This window comes from Panthera tigris, chromosome C1 (assembly GCF_018350195.1).
Source record: "Panthera tigris isolate Pti1 chromosome C1, P.tigris_Pti1_mat1.1, whole genome shotgun sequence".
NCBI lineage: Eukaryota > Metazoa > Chordata > Mammalia > Carnivora > Felidae > Panthera > Panthera tigris.
In genome coordinates this window covers 41,187,924-41,207,265 of record NC_056667.1, presented here as the reverse complement: position 1 = coordinate 41,207,265, position 19,342 = coordinate 41,187,924, and the positions used below count along the sequence as shown (strand labels likewise).

The 19,342-nt window shown below is 35.2% G+C and overlaps 1 protein-coding gene across 9 annotated transcripts in view; it reads right to left on the bottom strand.

Annotated features, from left to right (window-relative positions):
* OSBPL9 (oxysterol binding protein like 9) overlaps nt 1-19,342 on the bottom strand; it is a 194,810-nt gene that overhangs the window by 38,519 nt on the left and 136,949 nt on the right. For 5 of the 9 annotated variants that reach the window (XM_007077217.3, XM_007077218.3, XM_042997151.1 and 2 more), the window contains 4 exons: nt 9,866-9,961; nt 8,836-8,883; nt 7,759-7,788; nt 6,465-6,515 (listed from right to left, as the gene is read on the bottom strand). In XM_007077217.3, the coding sequence (XP_007077279.2) occupies nt 6,465-6,515; nt 7,759-7,788; nt 8,836-8,883; nt 9,866-9,961 (225 nt within the window). Of the gene's footprint in view, nt 1-6,464; nt 6,516-7,758; nt 7,789-8,835; nt 8,884-9,865; nt 9,962-15,390; nt 15,460-19,342 lie in introns of all 9 variants that reach the window. The other 4 variants (XM_015535319.2, XM_042997150.1, XM_007077216.3 and 1 more) reach the window with 1 other exon arrangement.

Here is a 19,342-nt window from a genome sequence, read left to right as displayed (position 1 = left end):
TATAAAACTCTAAGAACAAAACACAGGAATAAACCTTTGTGATCTAGGATTAGGCAATGACTTTCTCAGGTAAGCCACCAAAGGCACAACCAATAGAAGACTGATACATTGGACTTTATCAAAAATAAAAATATGCATGCTTCTCAGGATGCTATCAAGAAAGAGAAAAGACAACCCACAAACTTGAAGAAAAATTTGCAAATCATAGATAAGGATTTATATTTAGAACATATAAATCAGTCCCAAACTCAATGAGATTTAAAACAAAACAACTAAAAAATGGGCAAAGAATTTGAATAGACATTTTCCCAAAGATCTATGAAATGGCTAACAAGCACATGAAAAGATCACGAACATCACTATTTCTTAGGGAAATGCAAATGAAAACCCTGAGATGCCACTAAGAATGGCTAGACAATCACAGGAGTGATCTCATCATATTCAGAGGTTCCATGAATCCATTATTATTTTTTAAAGTATAGTTGACACACAATGTTACATTAGTTTCAGGTGTACAACACAGTAATTCTATGTAATTCTATGATTCTGTACGTTATGCTATGCTTATCATAAGTGCAGCTACCATTTGTCAACATACTATTACAGTATCATTGAGTATATTCCCTGTGCTGTACCTTTTATCCCTATAACTTACTCATTCCATAACTGAAAGCCTGTACCTCCCACTCTTCTTCACTCATTCTGCACCACCCCCACACCCCCTTCTCTGGCAACCACCAGCTGTTCTCTGCATTTATGGGTCTGTTTCTGTTTGTTCATTTGTTTTGTTTTTTCAGATTCCATATTTAAGTGAAATCATATGGTATTTACATTTACAGTTAACCATAAGACAGAAGCATTACGCAGGTGGGCCTGATCTGATCTCATGAGCCATTAAAACCAGAGAGCTTTCCCTGGCTGGTTGCTGAAGAGAGATAAGGTCAGAAATGTGAACCATGAGAGGATATGATATGCCACTGCTGGCTTTGAAGATAGAGGGAGACTGTGCAAGGATGAGACAGAGGCCTTTAGTTGCTGACAATGAGTTCTAGCCAACAACTAGCAAGGAAATGGGGACCTCAGTCCTACAACAAGGACCTGAGTAAGCCTAGAAGTGGATTCTTTCCCAGACCGTCTAAATAGTTCAACCTGTCCAGACCTTGATTTGGGCCTTAAGCATACAATCCAGCCCAGTCACCTTAGAGTCATCTACAGAACTGTGAGCTAATAAATGACTGCTGTTTTAAGCCACTTAAAAAAAAAAAAAAAAAAAAAAGGACAATCACAAATATTGGTTGAGGATGTGGAGAAAATGGAATTCTAACATACTGATTGTGAGTGGGACTGTAAAATGGTGTAGCTGCTTTGAAAAGTAGTTTAGCAGTTTCTAAAAAAGTTATTACCATATGACCCTACTAATGCCACTTCTAGGTATACAGTTAAAATAATGAAACATATCTCCACACAAAATGTAGACATTTACTGCAGCATTATTCACAGTAGCCAAAAAAAAGGGAAACAACCCAAATATTCATTAATTGCTGAATAGACAAAATGTGGTATATCTATTCATTGGAATGTTATTCAGAAATGAAAAGGAATTAAGTCCTGATACATGTGACAATATGAGCCTTGAAAACATTATGCTAAATAAGCCAGTCACAAAAGACCACATACTATATAATCCTAATTATATGAAATGTCCAGAATAGGCAAATCTAGAAACAGTAGATTAGTGGTTTCCAGGGATTGGAGGAGGAACAGGGGCGAGGGTAGCAAAGAAAAGAGGAACAGGGAGGGGGTGACTGCTTAATAGATACAGTGGTTCTTTTTGGAGTGATAAAAACGTACTATAATTTGAATATGATGATGACTGCACAAGTTTGTAAATATACCAAAAACCAATGAAGCGTACACTTTTTAAAATTTTTTTAATGTTTATTCATTTTCTGAGAAAGAGACAAAGTGTGAGTGGGAGAGGGGCAGAGACAGAGGAAGACAGAATCTGAAGCAGGCTCCAGGCTCCATGCTGTCAGCACAGAGCCCTACGTGGAGCTCAAACCTGTGAACTGTGAGATCATGACCCGGGCCGAAGTCAGACGCTTAACCAACTGAGCCACCCAGGTGCCCCTGAAGTGTATACTTTAAATGAGTAAACTTTATGGTATATAAATTAGTATCAATAAATCTGTTTTTAAAAAGTCTGATGAGAAATTAACAAATACTTATGAAAAACAAAAAGTCTATGAAGAAAAATATTCTGGGGAGAGAACCGGAGATCCCAAGACAACTTAAATATACAATCTACTTTGAAAGGATAATCTAGACCTGTACTGTCCAGTTTGGGAACTACCAGTCACACGAGGCTACTGGGCACTTGGAATGTGGCTAGCTCAAAGTGTAATATACACCCAAGATATTGAAGACTTAGCACCAAAAAAAAGACAGAATATGAAGTATGTTGAAATGATAGTATTTTGGATATATTGGGTTAAATAAAATACGTTATTAAAATTAATTTCACTTGCTTATATGAATTATGGCATATGGTCTTATCACCTAATCTTGATAAGGAATTGGTCAAGTCCTCCAATGTAGAGGCCTCCCAGATTATTTCTGCTTTACTCCACCTTCCCCGCCCCGCCTCCCGGCCACTTCCTCTGCAATTTCCCATGAGTGAAACACCAGCTGCCTCTATCTATGGTACAAAGGAAGAATGAAGTTTTCTGAACTAACACAGCCCACCTGAAAATCCCACTAACCCAAGTGGTACCCAAATTTTGCTGCATATTAGAACCACCTGGGAGTTTAAAAATCCCAAAAGCCCAGGTAACACCCCACAGCAGCTACAACACAATGTCTGGAAATGCGAGCTAGACACGAGAACTGTTAAAGATTCTCAAGTGATTCCAACAGGTAGCAAAGTTTGGGAGTCAATACATTAATCATTTAGGGAGGAGGAAAACTTGTGGGAGAATTAAAATCAAAGAATCAAAACTGGAAGGAGTTTACAATCCTACCTACAGCATTCTGCCTCTAACAAGCTAATACTAAATAAATTCCAAACAACAAAGGCATCAAATTAGCTATCCTCTTATATCCCTTTGGGGTCTCAGGTGGCACTCTCTAGAGGTAGCTGATTTCAAGATTTTATTAACCCACCAATGAAGAACAGTCCTCCAAAGTGACTGTAACAATTCATATTCCCATCAGTATTAGACAGAAGTCCTCCCAGCACAACAGAGAGGTGGCTAAAAAAAAAAAAATCATACATAGAGTGGAAACACTAAACTATGAAACCATAAAAAATTATGTATTAGATGGGACGCCTGGGTGGCTCAGTCGGTTGGGCGTCTGACTTCAGCTCAGGTCATGATCTCACAGTCCGTGAGTTCGAGCCCCCCATCAGGCTCTGTGCTGACAGCTCAGAGCCTGGAGCCTGCTTCAGATTCTGTGTTTCCCCTCCCTCTGCCCCTCCCCTGCTCATGCTCTCTGTCTCAAAAACATTAAAAAAAAATTTTTTTTTAATTATGTATTAGAAACATTAATTCAAAATTCACAATTATTGGGCCCCTATTATGTGGCAGGCAACTGTTCTGGGCACTGAGGATACAGTGGTGTTTTGCAGTGAATATTTGTGTGCCCTGCCTTCTACCATATTCAGATGAAGCCCTAACCTCCAGTATGACTATTTGGAGATGGGGGCATCTATTGAAGTAAATTATAGTTAAATAAGGTCCTAAAAGTGGGGTCTGGACCTAATTAAGTGTTTTTATGAGATACCAGAGAGCTCTCCTCACCATCTCTCTCCCTATATCCCTCTGTCCTTTCAACCTTCTCCTTCTCCTTCCCTCCCTCCCTCCTTTTTATCTCTCTACTCCTTGTGCACACCATCAAGGAAAGACCATGTGAGGACATAGTGAGAAGGTGGCGGTCTACAAGCTAAAGAGTCATTACCAGAAACCAAATTGGCAGGAACCCTGATCTTGAACTTCTATAGCCTCCAAAACTGTGAGAAAATAAATTTGCTGTTTAAGCCACCCAGTCTGTGATGGTTTGTTATGGCAGCCCAAGTAGACTAATACAAGGGTAAATAAGACTAAGTCCTTAAGGAGATTACAGTCAGGTGTAAACAGATAGCAAACAATATATCAAGTGAATTTGGCTAGTGATGCAAGGCCATGAAGAAAAAGACCACCAATGGGAAGTTAGACATTATTTAAGTATAGTGGTCAGGAAGGTCTTTTCAAAGAGATTTCATGTGGGCAGAAATCTGAATAAAGCAAGAGAGTGAGTCCTGGAAATATGGAGGAAGTGCCTTCCAGGCAGAGGGGAAAGTAAATACACATCCCTGAAGCAGAAAGCATCTGGCCTGAGAAAAAGAAAACAAGCCAATGTTGTTGGAATAACGTGATCAAATGAGGGCAGATGAGGTGAGAGAGTAGTGATAGTTCAATTGATATAAGTTATTATAAGCAGTTTAGATTCCAAGGGAGATGCAAAACCATTTAGGGGGATTTAAGGAGGCAAGTGAAATGATCTGATTTACATTTAGATTTAAAGATACTCATAGAATTCATACAGAATACATATGTAATTTAAGGGATGTTTTTGTACACTGAAAGCCTTTAATGAAGGCTTTTTCCTTATGGAAAAAACTAAAAAGCCAAACTCCATTTACTTAATCTACGTTACCCCTTCTGAAGGACCTTGAAATATAAGTCTATCAAGCTGGGCTAAAAAAAAAAAAAAACAAAAAAAAAAAAAACAAAAAAAAAAAACAAAAAACAAAAAACAAAAAACACAGAGAGGTAGCAAGTACAGACTAAACAGTAGAAACTTCCAGCAGAAACTGAGCACCTGGCTGCCTCAGTCAGTGGCGAGTGCTGCTCTTCATCTTGGGTGAGTGCGAGTCCCACATTTGTAGAGATTACTTAAAAAATGAAAAATCTTTAAAAAAAATAGTAGAAACTTCCAAAAAGGAGTGTTAGTAATTTGAATTGTAACTCATTCCAAAGACAGAACACCGAAAATGTTCTTGATGGGAAGCTAAAAAGGTGAGCTACTCAAAGAAGCTAGGCAGTCTTGTTTTACATCTATCTAAAAGTTTTGAATGACTTGTAGAGATTATCCAAACTGGCCTAAACACTATCAGCTCTTCTATTTCCTCAATCTTCTAGAGAAGGCAGTATGAATCCCTAAAACACCTACCTATTCACACTGAGCATGGTGTAGTTCACTGCTTATCTATATATTGTAGAGGCTTTTGGGTAACAGTAGGTGTAATTTTACAGTCAAGAAAAACAGAAACCTTACCACCTCTTTTATACCCCCAACACTATCCTCCCTTTATAATATATTCTCATCCACAAAAGCAGATGAAAAATTTAGACATATACACAAGAAATCAGGCATAGTGATAAAAAAACAAAACAAAACACCAAAAACCTAGAAAGTGAACACAAGCCCTTAAATTCAGACACTTTAATACTGGATCTAGCCTCAGAAGAAAATGATATTGACCTCCTTTAACTTATATGGTGAATATCCTTACTATCTAAGCACAAATGGATTGTCCTATACAATTGTGTTATTAACCATACTAGGTAAAAAGTAACCATTACTGGGCAAACAAATACATGCAACTGAATAAGTAAAACAGGCCAGTAATTAAAAACTCATGCAAACATCATTTCCCAACTTGGCTGCTGAATTGCCTGCCCACCCTCTTCTAGCCACTGGCTAGAAATACAGAGGTACAGTCAGATAGAAATAATCAGGGGACATTTTTTAAAATTCTTATTTTCAAACCCTAAAATGCCTATTTCTCAAAATACCAGGCAATCAAATCTACATTTAAGTTGAATACACCAAAATTTTTCAGAAAAGCAGGCACAACGCCATGAAATTTTTACTTCACCACAATAATTCAAAATACATTTTATTGTATGAATAAGGAACAGCAATTAAAGCTGTGGTTCACTGATGTAGTTTAGTACTAGAAAACCAACTAAAAATATATATATATTATATACATATAATACACACACACACATATCTTTTATACTCTTCATTATGGATGAGAGAAAGAACTCTTGCTAAAATTTAATTCCTTTCTTCCTAAGAAAAACTTTTCTGTGAAAAGTTTTGCAAAGTATGCCCTTGTTCCAAAGCAGTATAATGGGTAAAGTGGAAGAAAGGAGTGAGTCATTCAAATGTGCTCCCCTCCTTCCCAGTCATATCAGAAATTACCTTATCAAAACCAGGCACATGTTGCTAATACACAGTTGTTCAATAGTACTATACAACCAAATACACAGTTGTTCAATAGTACTAGGAACCCCACAATTTACTGTAGAAAGGTAATATATTTCAGAACCAGGTCACCGGACTATTAAAGAGAAATGCTATTACAATTTTTAAATCTCATTAAATTAAAGGAATCAAAAGTAAAATTTACTTACTTTAGCAATCTGCAGTAACACAATGCAGTGTTTAATTGATTCTACCATGCTCTGTAAAAACAGGACACTGATTTTAGGATCTTGCACCAAATAAAATGGTCTTTTGATACTACAACTTTAGATATAAAAATCAGTTCAAATGTACAAGATTTAAGTCTATACTATACAAGAAATACCCTCTCTGGATATCCGGTGGGTTCTACTATATTGACAGTGTCAGATGAAGTTATGATTAGCAATTCTATAAATCGTTAAAGAATGCCAAAAAGGGGCATCTGGGTGGCTCAGTCATTAAGTGTCCAACCTTGGCTCAGGTCATGATCTTGCGGTTCACAAGTTCAAGTCCTGTGTCACGCTCTCTGTTGACAGCTCAGAGCCTGGAGCCTGTTTCAGACTTTGTGTCTCCCTCTCTCTCTGCCCATCTCCCACTTATGCTCGTGCGTGCTCCCTCTCTCTCTCAAAAATAAACATTAAAAAATTTAAAAAGAATGCTAAAAATTGTTAATTTATACTGATAACATTCTAAACGGATTTTCAACACTTCAAACAGAAAGAAACAGGGGGCTGATTAACTTCCAAATTCTTAGATCAATGGCAGGTAACCCTAATGTAAATTCCTAAAATATCTATTGAAGACTTTTATGGAATTATGGAGAGTAAAGGATTCTAACCCCAATACTGGTAAACCTAGAATACTACTACTTTGTTTTTAAAAAGGCTTTTATCAAAATGTAGATCTTATGAGTAGCCTATTACATAATGTCAGAAGGCCAGTACATCAGAAAGCTTGAATCATAATATATTTTAATTATAAGAGAATTTACGTTGTGCATGGATGACACTTTTTATCCAAGAATCTCAGACAGACAAGACCAGAAACAAATAAAATGGCACATGAAGTCCATTTCAATTAGAGGGATTATTTTAGTCCTTTTAACTCCTTTAGAAAATAAAATTCTTTTTTTTAATGTTTATTTATTTTGAGAGAGAGCAGGGAAGGGGAGGGGGAGGGGGAGGGGGAGAATCCAAAGCAGGTTCCACACTGTCAGCACGGAGCCCGATGTGGGGCTTCAGCTCATGAACCATGAGATCATGACCTGAGCTGAAATCAAGAGTCAGACACCTAACCAAGTCACCCAGGCTCCCTGAAAATAATAAAATTCTTAAACAGCCTTGTAAAAAATTCATAAAAATTAAAATCTCAATTGTTCTTAATAGTGGCAGCTTAAAATAGAAACAGCATTTTAAAGTACTTTCTAATGCAAAGCCAGAGTTTATCAAACACATAACTTACATTTGTTGTTTCTTTGAGAGTTTCAATTTTCTGTGAAAAATGAGATATTTTAAACAGAAATAATCAGAAGCACAAAGAGATATCATTATTTTCTACTCATCATTTAAAGAATTTTACTAAAATGTACTCATAACTCTGAGTACAAGCAAGTTGGAAAGGGAGTACTTTTGGTTATACTTTTTAAAACTTATATCAAACATTAAATAAAACATTCAGATATTTTACAGATTATGGATTACAGGATTAAAAAGAAAATGATTACATCTGCAAATAAAATTCATGTGGTTCAATTCAACATTTGTAAGAATACAAAACATTTTTATTCGTTTTATTAAAAAACGTCTCTTTTCTATAGACTGATTCACTATATGATTTTAAAACATGTGTTTCAGAACTACCTTAAACTTTGCCAAGCTGTTTAAAAATGACATGGGACTAAATTCCAAAACTAAGAATGGAAAGGGAGCTAAACATGAGTTACAGATACTATTATCAAGTGTAAAAGAGCCAAATGCAAAGCTACAGTCAAAAGAAACACACAACAAAAATAAATGATACTGCATTAGGAAATCTAATCAAGGAAGAAAAAATGTTAACTGGAAGAAAGCAATATTCAAAATACAAAGTAATTGTCAGAAATTCACAGAGGGCAGTAGGGGAAATATAATTAAAGCAACACTTGTTTTGTTTCCTCAACTGTGGCTTCTTGTTAATTCTGCAAATTCTTGCCAGTTTACTATATGAAGTGACCACAAATCAATTTAATAAAATAAAATTTCTACCTTCAACATTTAAAAACCTCTAAACAGAACTTACTTCTAGGAAGGTGGTACTTAACAAAATGGGCATCATATTAAAAATTTTGTACATTACCCTTTCATTTAATTATGAAACCATAACAGAAATTCCCCAGAACCCCCTGCCCCCTCTGCCCCGCCCTGGTCTGTACAGCAGTACTACCATAAACAGTAAACAATACTATGATAGTAGCCAAAACACTGAGGTCCTTCTGTTATTTCTCTAAAAGGCTCTTGGTTTTAAAATGGTTTAAGGCAAAATAATGATTATAGAACTTACCTTTCTCTGTTCATCATCTTTGCAGTTTTGAAGTTTGTCATCAAAAAGCTACAGGATTAAAAAGAAAACGATTATAGTATCAAGCCACTTTACTATATTATATACATGTACTAAACATAAAACAGCAAACCTTAGTTCTTGAACACTTTTCTTCCAGGGATGATCTACATGTATTTTTAAGGTAACGTACATTTTTCCAAAGGACTGTATCAAATCCAATTCTACTGAATTATTTTAAACGGTCAAGTTCAATTACTCTGGTAGAATTACAAGCAAAAGAAAACATTCTGAACTTAAAATATCAACTGAAACCTAAGCTTTTTCTGCTCTGTGATCCAAGTTTATTAACACTTCTTTTTCTTCCCAGGACTTTTGCTTTTAATTAATTTTAACGTTTATTTATTATTGAGAGACAGAAAGAGGCTAAACATGAGCATGGGAGGGGCAGAGAGAGGGGGAGATACAGAATCTGAAGCAGGTTCCAGGCTCTGAGCTGTCAGCACAGAGACCGACACAGGGCTTGAACTCACAAACCACGAGATCATGACCTGAGCTGAAGTTGGACATTTTACCAACTGAACCACCCAGAAGCCCCTGCTTGTAATTAATTTTAAAGTAGGAATTGAAAAAGACAATTTCAGTAATAATAAATGAAGTAGAGAAATCATCTCTCTCAACCCCAATCCCCAAAATGGAAAAACCAAGGCCTTTGAAATTGAATGACTTTAAAATTCACCAGTTTCAAAGAACTTTAAAACAGAATATGAATCTAATCTTATCATGCTTTCTTCTAATTATGTCTAGATATTTATTTTTTAATGGCCAAAAAAGTGCATTATACAATTTATCAATATAAATCAGAGATAAAGATCTATGAATAAGTCACCCAGATCTTTTAATAAGTCAGCTTTAAAAACTGCTGAGGAACCATCTAGGGGTTCAAATTAACATCAAATAACTTTACATTCAGAATGAAGCTCAGTAACATTTACTACTTTATACCAATCCAGTATATAAACTAATGCCATACCTTTAATTGTTCTATCAAGATTTGTAGGTAAGCATCGGCCTCTGTAAGTTTCTTATCAAAGTCTTGGACACTAGGAACAAATCCTGAATCCAAACCCTAGAGAAAAAGAAAATTTGTAATAAATCTAACAGTACCCATGCAATGTTTAATAGTACAGAAGATAGATACTTCATCCTTCATACATGACATTTCAATTTTTGAAGTAAAAATAGTACTTTTACATAAATAATAGGCATATTTAAACTATCTAAATTCTCCAAGAATAGTGGTACATCAATCTCCCTCATGAACTTCTAGCCCTGTTCCCTTATCAAACATGTGCTGCTGCTTAAATTAGGATTCACCCTGCTCTTCAGAATCATTTTCTTCTCTCCCAAAATGGCTCCCAGTGATATCCAGAGCAACAGTAATTTAGATAAATAACCTTGATCACCACCTTGATTACCTCCTACTTTACCCCCACTTTGATTCCTCCAGTCCCTTATCTTAACTTCATATTCTATTTAGTTCTCTCATTCCCTAACCCACCCCATTAGCACTGATGCATTCTCCTCCTTCCTTATTAAAAAAGAAAAATGAACCTCAAAATTCTCACCTCTTCTAATAGGGCCCTCTCTAAGTGAAAATGACAATACTTCTGTCTTAATCAAGTTCCCTACTCACTTTCACCCTTGGCATGAACACTACACTCTGGACACGGTGTAAATGTTTATTTATTTAAAGGGCCCACTCATTTCTCAGTTTAAGGGTCCAGCATTTGCATGTCCCACTTTTTGTACACTAAAAATTTTAAACTTCAAGAGCATGGGATTCCTATGTTTTAACTTTACTCAAAAGTAATCATCTCCGACTGAAAAACACATCAATCCTAGGTGTAAAGACAAAAAGTGGGGTGCCTGGCTGGCTCAGTCAGTGGAGCGTGCAACTCTCGATCTCTGGGTTTTGAGTTTGAGCCCCGTGTTGGATACAGAGATTACTTAGAAATAAAAATCTTAAAAAAAATAAAAGACAAAGTTGGGAGACTGAACAAGACTACCAGCCTGCCATACTTGCATGCCCAAATGTCATGCAGTTAAAAAGGGTCACAAACCACTAATGTCACAATCCCAACCCAACCACAGAATTCAGCACTGAATGGGTAAAATATACCAGTTAAACATACCATACTTGATTTTCACTTATTGGCCAAAACATGCTGATCATTTTCACATTCCCAATTTAGAAAATTGAGGCCAGGGTTCATTGTGTATTATACCAACACCTCATCTCTGCACAATACTTTATTATTACTAAAGCACTTTTACAACCATTATCTCAAACACCAGACTGAGACTGTATAGTATGGAAAACAACAATGGGTTGGCAAGCCTGGTTTCTAATTGCAGCTCAGCCACTAACAGGTCTCTCTAAGCTGTTTTCTTAACTGCCAAATATAGGCATCCTCCTCATACTATTATTGATACCACAGCTAGTACTTAAGACAATTACTAATACAATCAATTACTACTATTAGCATTTATTGTTGCTCTTGCTTCAAATTCTGAATCAGAACAGTAAAAAAAAACGAAAACAAAAACTTAAGTCATATTAGACCATGGGAAAATCAACTTAGCTTGTAACCCATTTTGTTTTTCAAATTCAAAGGCAATACAACTGCCTGTTTTTTAGTATATACATGTAAAGAAACTGCTTGAATGAGTATTAAAATATCCCTTCCCAATGAAATGTCATGCATAAAAACAAAATTTAAGAAAAATCATAATAAACATCGTGTATAATAAAACTGTGGTTTAAACATTTTCATTTTAAAAGATAATCCAAAAAACTTCCTATTAAAAACAGTTACTATATAGAGCATGATAATAAAAGATGTGGAAAAGGAAGGATAGATCCATTACATTTCAGAGATACTACAGTACTGCATTGTGAAAGAAGGAAGTAATTTCTTTGTATGTTACTGTACCACAGAAAAATTAGAACTGCTTGGCTTAGTTTTTGTTTCACACAGCAATAGAACATAACCGCCATTAACGTAAGTATAAGATCCAGTTAAAAATCAGTAAAATACATTATGCTTACTAAATATTGGAAAGGTTAATGGCGTAGTCATAAATAAAAGGTAAAGCATCTAAATAATTAGAAAATGTAACTTTTAAGAATTTTCCCTCTTTTGAATCCAAAATGTAATTAACATATTATTTTGAACAAATCTGATTAAAAATCCTTCCGTAAATAGAAACAAACTGGATTTAAATTACTGAGATCTAAAACCCACCTAAATTAATTCTTAAAAAACAATCCTTTGATGTTGCTATAATCATAGAACCTCAACCTGGCTCTCTTCTTAGACCTGCCTCTAGATAGTCCTCCACAACATTCCTTTAACCTCAGAATAAACTCCACACGTCGTAACATCCAAGTCAAAGATCTACTCACCAATCTATTTTTATGTAATGTATAATAGGAGGTTTATAACAAGAGTTATTAGCGTAAAAGCCCAGCACTAGCCTAAACTTCCTTGCACAGTAATCCATACATCTCTAATGTACTTAAACAGAAAATGTATAGTTGCCCAATCTGCAATCAATAAAACAACATGCACACATTTATCAACATGGACAACTGATAGTAATTAAACTGCTTCCTCACACTAGAAGAAAATACCAAGTTGTTACTATGTATTGTGACTTACAGTAAGTACACAGAAACAAAGCCATCTCTAAAACCTCCCACCTGAAGTTACTTTTACAATGTCTTTGAAAATCTTCTAGGGGCGCCTGGGTGGCTCAGTCGGTTGAGCGTCCTACTTCGGCTCAGGTCATGATCTCACAGTTCGTGGGTTCGAGCCCTGCATCAGGCTCTGTGCTGACCGCTTGCTCAGAGCCTGGAGCCTGCTTCAGATTCTGTGTCTCCTCCTCTCTCTGCCCCTCCCCCGTTCACACTTTGTCTCACTCTGTTGCTCAAAAATAAATGTAAAAAAAAAAAAGTCTTCTAGTCTTTAAATATCTCAACAGACAAGGAACTCGTTACCTCCTAACATATACTATTTCATAAAAATTCCCTTTAAGTCATAACTATTCCTCTTTCTATTCAACATTTACAATAAGACCCTACACTTATTCATGTCCTTTTTAATGGAATTTTGTTTTAAAACAAATTATCAGAATATATAGCCCTTTACACCATGTTGACAATGGTCTTTCTTCAAAAGAACTAAGAACAAACAGAGCAGATCCTTTAAGACAGCGTGTGACTTCATATTTCTTACAGGGGCATCTTATAATAACTCTTGAGAACAAGCTGGCTGGGTCAAGCAGATGTACCACTCATTCCATACTATACCCTCAGGGATAGTTCAGCCTTGAATAAATGTGTGTGGCACTGACTGCAGCATCTGGCAGCTACTGATGCCTTGACAAGGGTCTACTCCACTCCCCTTCCTCCCTAAGATTCCTCTTGCCTTTCTGTTGTCTTCATCCTCCCCTTTGCCTACTCCCTCACTCCCTTCTTCACTTCAGGTCTTTCTTTTCTTCCCTTTTGTCCTTTAGCAGTGACCAAAGTGGTTTTGTTGCACTTTTGGCAGTCAGGACCAAAGAGGTTGCTGCTCCCTAATTTACTATATTGATGAGCCATAGTTCTCATTTGATGACTTCTGTGTGAATTCATTTAAAGTTTCAATTTTTTTTTAACATTTATTCATTTTTGAGAGATGGAGAGAGACAAAACATTAGTGGGGGAGGGGCAGAGAAAGAGGGAAACAGAATCTGAAGCAGGCTGCAGGCTCTAAGCTGTCAGCACAGAGCTCGATGCAAGGTTCGAACTCAGGAACTATGAGAGATCATGACCTGAGCCGAAGTCAGACAGGCAACCGACTGAGCCACCCAGGTGAACCTAAAGTTTAAATTAAACACAACTATTACAGAGAAGTAAAGGCAAATGATCTGTGATGTAAAAGAAATTAAATTGGAACAAAAGAAACGAAACCTGCAAGTTACATACATCCATAAAATTAGAAATCAACGTAAAAAGGGAAAAAAAAAGCCCCTTTATGTGGCAAATATACTAAAAACAAAACAGTCTAGTTTTCAAGAATACTTTGCTAATAGGGGCATCTGGGTGGCTCAGTTGGTTAAGTGCCCAACTCTTGGTTTCGGCGGAGGGCATGATCTCACAGTTTGGGGTTTCGAGCACTGCATCAGGCTCTGCGCTGGCAGTGTGGAGTCTGGTTGAGATTCTTTCTCTCTCCCTCTCTGCCCTTTCCCTATTCTCTTTCTCAAAATGAATGAATAAACATTTTAAAAACAAAAATCACAACAACAAAAAAGAATCCTTTGCTAATAAAGGAAGCTATAAAATCAAGACTTTATAGCTGTATAAAGAAGAGTAACACATGATTCGCCACCAGCCAAGATCTATATATTCAGTTTAAAATATATAAAGAAACATTTGGCCCAATTTCAAAAATAATATCTAGACTGCCAGAAGAACATCAGACTGCCTCAGAGCTGTATGTAAGTACTTCCTACTATCTTCCTAATACTTATATTGAATAGCATCACTTCTCTTCTCAGAAAGCACTTCAAAGCTAACAAATGTCAGCAAAATTAAATGAATTCCTATTAATGACTTCAGTTGGGGCCATTAAACACTATTTATACACACACATAACCAAATGCTTCACCTCCATTAAAAAAAAAAGTATTACAAGGACGTCCTTAAAACTGAAGTACATATGAACGGTAACTGCTTTGTAGAGGTACTCTTTTAGTAAAATAGTACAGGAGGCAATTTTTGAGGCAGGCAGTTAAGAGCTTTTAAAGTAATTCCTGGTAACAGAGGAAGAGTAATGAACAGTGGAGGTAAAGGTGGTAAAAGGTGGTTAAAGGTCTTGTTGAGGTCAGAATCAGGAAATAAGAAAGTCATGAGTAATCTGAGGAACGGAGGAGATTAACACAGAACAGGAAGGGCTATGGCTGAATAAATAACACTGTGAAATTAACAAATGAGTAATTATTTTCATATCAAATCTTATTTTACAGCAAAAACATAAAGGACTAAGTACTCTATACTCTGCTTTCTCTTATATAGGAATAGTATATAATAAATATATGTTGCAAAAAGAGAAAAGGAAAATATATTAGAGAAATCAGACCATGTAAATCTCACAGAAAACTTCAGAATAACAAGAAAACAGAATAAGTTATCAACAGTAGAATTGTAAAGGGGAGTAGCAGCTTAAAAATTTAACAAAGGAAAAACACCAAAGAAAACAAGCCTCCTAATGAAAAAAAAAAAAAACAACAACAACATGAATCCAGACAAAAGTAGATGATTTTTTAAAAATTAGCAAAATACACACCTGATAATTAAAATAATGAAAACTTTGCAGAAATGTCGTTTTGATAAAATATGAGAGTATTTGGAAAGTTTAAGTTCACAATTAGCAATTTGAGATGACATGCATCACAGATAGGCTTTCATCCAATGAAAGAAGTATAGAGCATACTTACAATTCAATCACTTACAATTATTTTTGAAAATTCAAGAACTGGAGAGATACCAGAAGACTGGAAAAAAGCAAGTGTGGTACTGATCTTCCATAAAAGTAAGGAAAAGAGAGAATAGAAAGTTACTTTACCATGCTGTGAGTCTGACATCAATAATTAAGTAAAGGAATAATAAGAGAAAAACCTGTAACTGAATATTCAGAGGAAAAGTAGGTACGTGAGCAGCAAGTGGCAAATTAAAAAAAAAAAAAAAAGAATATTTTATGCCAAACTTAATGGCTTTTCTGTTCCTTAGAAATTTATTAACAAATTAAGTTTTTTGAGAAATGACACCATTTTGTCTCCTTATCAAATGACTTAAAAGTTGGCTTAATGATGAAAATAGTATACTAAAGAAACCAGAAATATTAATCAGATTATGATTTTATGTCAAGTATACTACTCTGTGATTTTCTTGGATTGCTGAAAACCTGAAAACATTTATAATCCCTACTGTCTCTGTGGTTTATTCACCTCACCTAAAGGAATTTCTGAGGGCAAGAATTTCTATTTTTAATCCTAAAGACTACTCCACTATCAATTCATTTGGAGTGAAGATTATCAATTCAAAACTGTCAATAAAACTGAGCCTATTACTAAATACTTTCCTCCACTGTAACTTCACGCTATTTTCCATTTAAGTCAATGTTCTGATAACCTAAGCCTCCAGAGCAAGTTCTCTTTTATCAACATGGTAGCTATAGTTAACTTACCAGCACTGCTAGGTACCCCAAGAATATCCTATAAGGTTTTTTTCTGTAGTTCTAACACCATGGATTCACCATGGATGTACTATATTAAAATCTTTTCACAGTATTAGGTCCTCTGGTAGATACTTTATAAGTTTTCTCATTTGATTATCACAAGACAGTAAGGTAGACAGACATTAACCCTATTTTTATAAGCATTTACCCAAGTCATGAGGCAGGAGTTTTCTTTAATTGGGATTTCAACCCAGTCCTTTGACTTTAACCCGTTAAACTTTTCTCTTAAATCACAATAATGTCTGAAAAGAATTCATGGCATAAGAGCACTAAAATGTACTAGAAAAACTGCCTGAAGGAGCTTGAGGTAGCTAAAATGGGCACAAGCTTTAAGGTCAGATTGATCTAGTTTTAAATCCTGAATCTGCAACTTCCTAACCAATTACCTGTATGATCTGGCCAAGCTACTTTCCCCACTGCCATTTTCTCATCTAGAGATGGGCATAATAACAAACAATTCAAAGTTGTTGGATAAATGAAATGAAAGAATTTGCAAAGTAACACAGCAGTAAGTTTTCCACTTCCTCTTCACAACCTGGAATCATAAATAACCAGGATTCATTATCTCCAGGGCCTAACTAGTGCCTAACATAAAGAGGGCACTCAATGAATATTTGATAAAAACAAAACTGATTAATAACCCGATAATACCATAAAACATATGCAATTTTAAGAGACCCATAATCAAAAAAGGATATAAGCCTAAGTGAAATTGTATTTAATGTTCCTTTAAAAAAGGAACACAGTAAGTTGATAAATTCTGAATATAATAGTAATAAAGATATGAGCAATACACAAAACAAGTCATAAAATACAGTTATAGAAAATAGATCAGAAAAAAAATTCCATATGAGATTTTCAGGAAAGTACTGGGTATTAAGCCTGAATCATAAAAGGTAAATTGTACTGAATTATTATTGTGGTCACAAAGAGTCAAACAACATAGAGAAAGCCTTTTTCACCATAAAATAAACTGATTTTTGAAAGTACATCAGCTCTTTAAAAAAGGAATCACTTTTAGGTTTAAAAAAATGGCTTATGCATAGTATTAAGTTTCTGTTTAAAAAATATATATACCACAAAGCAAACGTGAATTGCTCATACAGTTGGGAAAGAGAACTCCTTTGTCAAACAGGAATTATGTACAGACATTGGTGTCAAAATTCATGAACTTGAATCATAACTTAGCACAACTGCTTATTCTTCATGATCTCTTCATCTAATGCTGACCCTATATGTAACCTAAGAACTTACAGAAGAAAACACTAATATTGACTGCATAAAATGACTTGGTTACAACTGCACAAAAGAGGTTTGGGATTTGCACCATTTTCCTCTGTTTTTAAATCATTGATAGCTTGTTTTTCCAAGAGTTCTCTCAATTTATTCAATAAAGTCATATAAAAAGTCCTGTCAAAACTAAATACAACAAATAAAAACCTGAAGTTTATGAATAGGATGACCACATATCCTAGTTCGTCTGGGGTAATCAATGTTTATGCCTGTTGTCTCATAAAAAAATTATTAGCAGCCTCCTTCAATCCCTTCAATCTCAAAAGTGTTCCAGTCTGGACAATAAATTGTATGGGCTCCTTCTCTATAAAGAATGTAGCTAGCATCCTGGAAAGTGTGTGAGATTGCCTCTGAGTTGTCAGAATGCAGCAAAATACTTAAAACATTGTTTTAAATGAAAAACGAGGTTAAAGGCTCTCAATGTAGAAAGCCAATTACAGAAGTAAGGCTTTAACGTAACTCAAGGTAATTAACATTAACTGGGTGCTTACCTTATGCTAGCTAAATGGAGACGTAAATAATATAAATGCTACATTTTTTAAAAGTTATCTTATTTATACACATATTCCCCTCTGAAATAAAATGCAAGTAACAAAACACATGAAATACATCACGTATTATTACCGGGGATGGGGATTAAGGAAAGGGGGTATTTGAGACAGGGACTGGTATAGTTTTTAGTTTATACATTCACTTGTCTCTGATTATTAAAAATAAGTATATATTTATTTTAGTTCAAAAACATGTAAAAATATTTGGAAACTGCAGGTTTATAAATATTTTTCAAAAGTTTTATTACTGTTTTAGCTTGCAAAATTATTCTCTTACAATTATCTATAAATGCGTAAAATGTCTTGAGAGTAAATTTGACAATACAGCTGCTCAGGTACACCTTTCCAAGCAAAATGTAGCATAACAGATTTGTAACATCATTTACAGATCAAAAGCACAAACTAGCAAAAAAAAAAAGGGGGAGGGCACTAAAAAATTAGCAATCAACAGTATGTTGAAATAAATGTCAAGAAGAAAAATAGCCAGTAAAACAAAGCAGAATACCTATTTTTTTCTACATCCTTCCTGCCAATAACATAATAACTCAACATTCAAGAAAGCAAACTCATGAAAGACAAAAACACCCACTACATCACTCCCTCTAACAAAGCCCTGTTTGACCATGTGATGGTGGCAATCAGCCAAAGCTTTTCTTTTCACACACTAGCTGTCAGGCTATTGGCCATCTCTTTCTTACAAGTCACAGGTTAACTCATTCCAAGATTTATATAAGCTCTGAGTGACTAGTATGAGATGGAAAAAATACATTCTTCCTTTCCCCAACCTCAGACTACTACCTAGCATGCGGTTTAACAGCATTCTGGAAAGCAAAAAAGTCTCACTATTGTTAAGGGCCCACAGAAATGAAAGTTTTAGGTAAATACTGGATATTTGCTCTAAGCATAACTAACAGAAACTCATATTCAAACACATGAATCCTTAACCTGGGTATTTTAGTAGGTCAATTTTTGAAATAACTGCAGAATTCTCACAGCATAATAGTTGTTGAAATTTTGATTATGAAATGTTTTCAAAAACAAAACTTGATATATTCCTCTAACAAACCCAGATCTCTCTGTATGGCAAAACATAACACACTGAAAATGAAACAATATCTAACAGGAGCTAAATGATGAACTAGTCAGACCAACAGACAAGTACTAAAAGGCTTAAATCTCACATAAACCAACCAAACAAAAATAGAAGAACAACACTGAAAAAGAATAAATACTGTAATTGGTTTGGCATATATCCCTTAAAAATCATATATGCCAAAGCAGTTTTTGTATATCTCATTTTAGCTGCCAGTGAACATTAAACAG